This window comes from Lentinula edodes (assembly GCF_021015755.1).
Source record: "Lentinula edodes strain Le(Bin) 0899 ss11 chromosome Unknown C8R40scaffold_81, whole genome shotgun sequence".
Lineage (NCBI taxonomy): Eukaryota > Fungi > Basidiomycota > Agaricomycetes > Agaricales > Omphalotaceae > Lentinula > Lentinula edodes.
This window is the reverse complement of record NW_025764387.1, coordinates 64,358-70,680: the sequence shown is the minus strand read 5'-3', so window position 1 is coordinate 70,680 and position 6,323 is coordinate 64,358. Positions and strand designations below refer to the sequence as shown.

Sequence of the window (6,323 nt, the reverse complement as noted above, 5' to 3'; positions counted from 1 at the left end):
TGGTGAGCTAACCTCCCCAAAACCTCCTCAAGCTCCCCAATTGCTCCACAAGCTCTGGGATCTCGATCTAGGTAACGTTGAAGCTACCCCTTACATTGAACTACGTGCCACTTCTCTATTACCACCTCCAACACTCGAGGACGTCCACCCCTAAGCCCCAGTTCCCGGGCGTATAACTTCTCAGGAGCTTATACACTTGAGACCTATTCTCTCTACAACCTATTCAATCCCACGTTGACGTTCTAGCGAGTATAACTCCTTCTATGCAACTTTACTAGGTTCTGTACATTTACCTCCTCTATCTACGCCTTAGGGACCTCCCTGGACCTTACAGGAACCCCTCCAAGGGTCAGAACTCTCTATCACAACCACTACTAGGTCATTCCTGTCCTCGGTCGCGGTTTCCGTAGCTCCCTTTGAGCTCCAGCCTGCTCCTAGCACGCTACAACATAAACTCTTCATACCACACCCACCTTAAGACCTATTTTGACCCAGGTCTTACAAGGATAAAGGAGACCAATAGTGTTCAATTTGCGCTGAGTATGAAGCTTACTCATGACCGAGAAAAGGGAACGGCCACTCTTTCCATGCCTGCATACTGGGAAAATCTCTTCGACCACCACGGACTCCGAGACATTAAACCAAAATCCACTCCTCTCCCTTCAGGTACAAATTTATCTCTTAATTCCTCTCCTCCTTCCATTGACAATATCGAGGTCATGCACAAGAAACCATATCGAGAAATCCTTGGCGCAATCCAATTTGGAGCTGCAGCATGTTGTCCAGACATTGCCCACGCAGCAAATGTCCTCAGTTGATTCGCTCATAATCCAAGAAGGTCCATTAGCAGAGCCTGATGCACCTTATTCACTATATTAGTGGATCTCGGGAGCTGGGGATCACTTACTCTCGAGATACTCAAGAGGGTCTGTATCCTGTCACGTATGCTGATGCGGACTATGCTTCTTGCATTGATTCGCGCAGATCTACCTCGGGTATCATGACTATAATGGCTGGAGGTCCTACCTTCTGAATGTTGAAGCACCAGGATGTGGTGGCCCTCTCGACCACGGAAGCCAAGTACATAGCTTTGGCTAAAGCTGTCCAACAGGCCAAGTGGGTTCATTCTTTCCTCGCTGAGTTGGGACACAATATCCCTTGACCTCTCCTCATCAAATGCCACAATCAAGGGGCTATAGCTATCTCAGAGAACCCGAAATTCCATTCGCGTGTCAAGCACATTGACGTCAGATATCTGTCATGCCCTGACCACAACCAGACCAACCCCAGCACCATCCCACACGCTTCCTTACACCTCTCCAAGACATCCCCGAGGTAGTACGCACCTCCCCAAGACAGGATCACGGGTAATACGCACCTCCCCAAGACTATCCTGACAACCTCCCGACACGCGTACGAAACTCCTTAGCACCAGCCCCATTAAGTACAAATCTCGATCACCTGTCTCCCTCGATTACTGCCTCATGTCCCCTAGGCTCTGATGTTCCTTTGTTCACTTCCCATACCTATTTAAGTAGCTCCGTAACGTCCCCAAGCCCCAGCTTGGTATATTTTGAACACACACCCTTTTGCATAGGTCCAGTCCCTGTCCCTTTATACCTGCTAACCATACGGATTTCTCTTTACTCTCTGTTTCACTACCTCTGTTTCTCCTTACTCTTGTCTATTGTCTCTCTGATTGTCTATACGATCGAATATACGCTTTTACTTCAAGTCTAAGCCTTCCGAGTGAGTCCCTGAGCTCCCTCGAACATTACTAAAGCTCCCCAACGCCTACACGCTTTGGTGAGCTACCCTTCCCCAAACCTCCCAGAGCTCCCTAGCTACTTCGTAAGCTTCGGGACCTCGATCTAGGTAACGTCGAAGCTACCCCTCACGTTGAACTACGTACCACTTCTCTGTTACCACCCCCCCCACTCGAGGACGTCCATCCTCAAGCCCAGCCCCCAGGGACCTACCCTCCCTGGCATATCCCTTCTCGGGAGCTTATACCCTCGAGACCCAGTTACATATACAACCTACTCGATCCTATATTGATGTTCTAGCAAGTACAACTCCTACTATGCAATATTGTATGGTCCCACACTCTTCCTTAACCTCCCTACGCCTTAGGGACCTCCCTGGACCTCCTAGGAACCCCCTCAAGGGTCATCATCTCGTCATTCCAGCCACTACTAGGTCATTCCCGTCCTCGGTCATGGTTCTCGTAGCTCCCTTCGAGCTCCAGCCTGCTCTTAGCACGCTACAACATAAACCTCCATATACCAAAACCTACCCTAAGACCTATTTTGACCCAGGTCTTACAATATCACTTTCTCTGGGATGCTGTAGAAAAGGGAGAGGTTGTGATTGAGTATATTCCATCTGAAGATAATCCTGCTGACATCCTCACTAAATCTCTCGGATCTACTCTCCATCGTAGGCAGGTGTCTCTCATACGTCTTGAACATTAGTTCCCAGCTGGGACTAGTGGAGTATTGGACGAATACCCCGTCGGCCAAAGCAGTTCTTACGAGTCCCGGAGGGGTACAAATCTCTCAAATAAATATATTGTTTCATATCTGTTATCTTTGTGTTTCCAATAACTGTTTTATCCCTTGATGAAACAACAAGTAGATCTTGCTTATCATTTCATTTATATACAAAAATTGTTGTTGTATGCCCTCAGCTTTCTTATCATGCTGAGGGTGAGTTATTGTGTTTATTTTGTTCAATACTTATCGTTGCTTACCATAACCTTAGTTTGAACTTGTTATGTTTTGATAGGTGGGGGGTACACGAGCTTTCTTATCACGCTGAGGTTTGGGCTTGTTATATTTTGGTAAGGAATACTAGTCCAACTCAATTAAGAGTTTTTTTTTGAGTGAAATTTTGGAAGCAATATATCTTGACGTCGCTAAGCTTTGCTTGTGTAATTGCGGTATCTAAGTTGTCCATGCCCTCGGAAAACTTTCATTCTACGAACTAGTGATGAATGCTTTGGAACTTCTTGCAGAGCAAGCAGTAGCAAGGACAGAGGGCCATGTTATCCCTACGACACCTCAGCAGGGACAGCAAAGTGACAGACACCAATATGGGCAACCTATAGTACCAACACAGCACTACCAGTCACTTCGACCCAGTCCCACACAACCTCCTCCAAGCTCTGCCCGCAGTGCACTGTCCAAAACATATCTTTACAATTTTTCGACACCATTTCGAAGTGGAGCGTATCTACCAAACCCTCCTTGAGATAACATGCCCTCCACATTCCAATCCCATCGTCAACTTCACCAGCCAGAACACTGGTCTGATGATTGGTGGAATCAGCAGGACCACGACGATCAGTCTTTCAATATCAACACACTGCACCATCCAACAGTACCTGTAGCTCAGAAGGAGAATGATCAGACAGTTGCAGAGCTTCCGAAAATTGATGAAGAGAGGAAGAAAACAACAACGGGTGAATGCAACATTGACAAGAAGGAGAAGAAAATGAAATGAAAAAAACCCCTGGGCACAGGGAGTAAATCTGGGTCAACAAACCGTAGAGATGGTGGCAACTCAGATGTAGAAATCGAGATGCTCTCACCAGAGGACATGAAGGCAGCAGTCTTGAAGGATCCTGGTGATGAAAAGAAGTCTGGAGTTTCAGAGGAAGACAAGGTTTTACTGGTGGAATATCTTACTCGTCCCGAACAATGGAAGAATTTTAAGTTGCGACAGGGTGCCCTGATGATTAATGTGAGTGTTCATCCATCTATCAGTATTGCTGAGTTGACGTACTGCTCTCCAGGCTGCCTCGGACATTTTCAAGACCAAATACACCGCTACACAACTCTCAAATGCATGGAAAGCATTGTGGGAGAAATACAAGGCTGTTCGTGAGTGCCAGGAGCGTACAGGTGGAGGCGATGGTGATGCAGATCGTGGTGAGGATCATAAAAGCAAGGAGCGAATAGCAAGACGGGGGAAAGCCAAGTTTTTGGAGAGGGTCCTCGATGCATTTGAAGCTTTGAAGATCTTCGAGCTCTTGGATAAAGTGTGCGCCCCATGACTTCTGTTCTCTCTTGCATTAATAACACATTTATTTTAGAGCCCATGATGATAGTAGTGTTGTACGTGGCCAAAATATGAACTCTACATCCAGCATTTCCGAGCCCGAAAGCAGTAGTGATGACGAGGAGAAGAAGCGGAAGAAAAAGAAGAAGAAGACAAAAAGAAATCGCCTCAGTGATGATGACGAAGAAGAAATCACTCGTGATAAATTCCTCGCAGATGCTGTTGGAGCAATCCAGGACAAAAACAAGGTGGCGAGAGAGATGGAGTATAAGAACTATGAGCTTGCTTTAAAGAGGGACAAATGAGAGGAAAAAGCAAAACAGGAAGAGCTGAAGCTGGCAGTTGCACAGCGAAGGAACGTCGAATGGGAACATGCAACTAAGATGATGGAATCACCTATTGCGAAGATTCGACAGATGGGGGAAGCACTCGCAGAAAGGCTATGTTCTGAGGAGGGCTTGTAATAGATATGAGCTGAAATTATCTTCGAAATTTTGTTCTCGGATTGATATAATAACAATTGGTTTAATGCAGTTAAAACATTGAATATTTATCCATAAGTAATTTACGACGAAGAAGGCCAGTGCAATAGAAGTCATCCCCTTCAAGATCAGCATCTCGTTCTGCAACCTCAACAGTAGAATCAGTGACCTCTTGCTCTCCACCGCTGCCCATGAAACCAGTGATTGTATAAGGATCATCTCCGATTACCTCAAGTATATTATGGACAATCATTAATGACTCGATCATCTTATAGGCCTCGCCCAAGTGACGGCTGGGAATGCAGCGTAGTATAGGGAATCGGCCTTTTAGATGACCAAATCCGTGCTCAACAAAAATGCGCATGCAAGAGAGCTGACGGTTCCACTTTTTGCGGCGACGTGCTTCAATTGGATTCGATGTGAGATCGTAGTCATTGAATGGGCAGATTGTAAACTTCGTCAATGGATATCCTGCAGTACGGGAGCTTCAGTTAAGGAATGAGGCAGAGGACTATATTGACGAACCTTTATCAACCAATATGTATTCATGTGCACGAAAATATTTCTCGTGGTGCAACCATAGATGTGAATTTCAAAAAACCTGACTGTCCTAAACAGAACCTGGCCATCCCAGTTCATGCGATGTGAACACGCCACAATGATCAACTGTGGCTTGCATGATCAACTATTTGAGACATAAGAAATGAGCCGAGAATGAATCAACAATCACTCACCGCATAAAACTTTTTCCTACACCAATATGCATATGGGTTGACAAGTGGTTGGTTCGTGAGTCTGAACAGACACCCATCTGCTGTCCCGAGACAGCCTGGAAATCCTTGCTCAGCAAACTTCTCGGAAATGAAATGTCTTCGAGCTTCTCCAGGCCATGCAAGGTAATCGGACCATAAACGACGTATTGCACCAATGACACGCTGTACATAGTTTTATACAGATCCCTCAGCAACTGCCATTACACTAGCTGTCTTCACCACCGTTTCAGCCCCGACTCTGCATAGGAATGTGGCCAGCTGATAGCGGACAGGGCGTTGAGGACGATTTGTTGTGGATTGGAAAGCTGCATCAGCAGCAATAAGGTCATGCAGGTGCCAGAAGGCATCACGACCCATTCTGAAACAATATTTAGTGAAAATTTTAGCCTTACATTAACACTCACCATAGCCATGCTTTAAACCAGCAAACAGGGAAGGAATGAAGCTGTCAAGTCCATGCCTCGGGCCTCCATTCCGCCGCTCGGTATTCCGAAGATCCACCTTTATTGTAATCTTTCCTTATTGTTCTTTCTCGCTACACATACCCTTTCATTCTAGTCCCTCCTTATTGTCTTTTAATTTACCCTGCAGGACTACACGTATAACTCCTAGTAGCTAGTCTGGCGCTCCGTAGATATAAATACTGCTTGTACGCTACTGTAGTTCCTCAGTTTAATTATCAACTTAGATCTCCCTTCTCTACTTAGCTCTTCTCTAAGTCTTCAGGCTCAACGCCTTGAAGTACGTCCTACTCGACCTTAGCACTTGAACGTTCTCTGGTCCGCTCCTCGTCATCGGCGATACCGCCGCTCCGACCTGGCTGCTACTTAGCTCCTCCTTCTATACTCTCGATCTCCGGGGACTAACGGCGTAACGGCGGTGTTGTTAATAACTTCACTACTGTCCCACTCGTCTTCCGCACTTAGACACCTTGTGGCTTTGGCACGGTTATACAGTGTACATGATCTTAACAGTATAATTAAACTCAATCCGTTAACGTCGTACT

The 6,323-nt window shown here is 46.1% G+C and overlaps 2 protein-coding genes across 2 annotated transcripts; one reads left to right on the top strand and one right to left on the bottom strand.

Moving 5' to 3' along the window:
• Positions 1–3,258: 3,258 nt before the first annotated feature.
• Positions 3,259–4,367, top strand: C8R40DRAFT_1178394 (uncharacterized protein; the record flags this gene model as incomplete). Its single annotated transcript, XM_046232865.1, has 4 exons — positions 3,259–3,463; positions 3,524–3,744; positions 3,797–4,044; positions 4,097–4,367. 4 exons carry the CDS (start codon positions 3,259–3,261, stop codon positions 4,365–4,367), a joined length of 945 nt encoding a protein of 314 aa, XP_046079063.1.
• Positions 4,368–5,154: 787 nt separating this feature from the next.
• C8R40DRAFT_1178393 (uncharacterized protein) lies at positions 5,155–5,674 on the bottom strand (the record flags this gene model as incomplete). Its single annotated transcript, XM_046232864.1, has 3 exons — positions 5,155–5,229; positions 5,279–5,479; positions 5,537–5,674. 3 exons carry the CDS (start codon positions 5,672–5,674, stop codon positions 5,155–5,157), a joined length of 414 nt encoding a protein of 137 aa, XP_046079062.1.
• Positions 5,675–6,323: the final 649 nt, after the last annotated feature.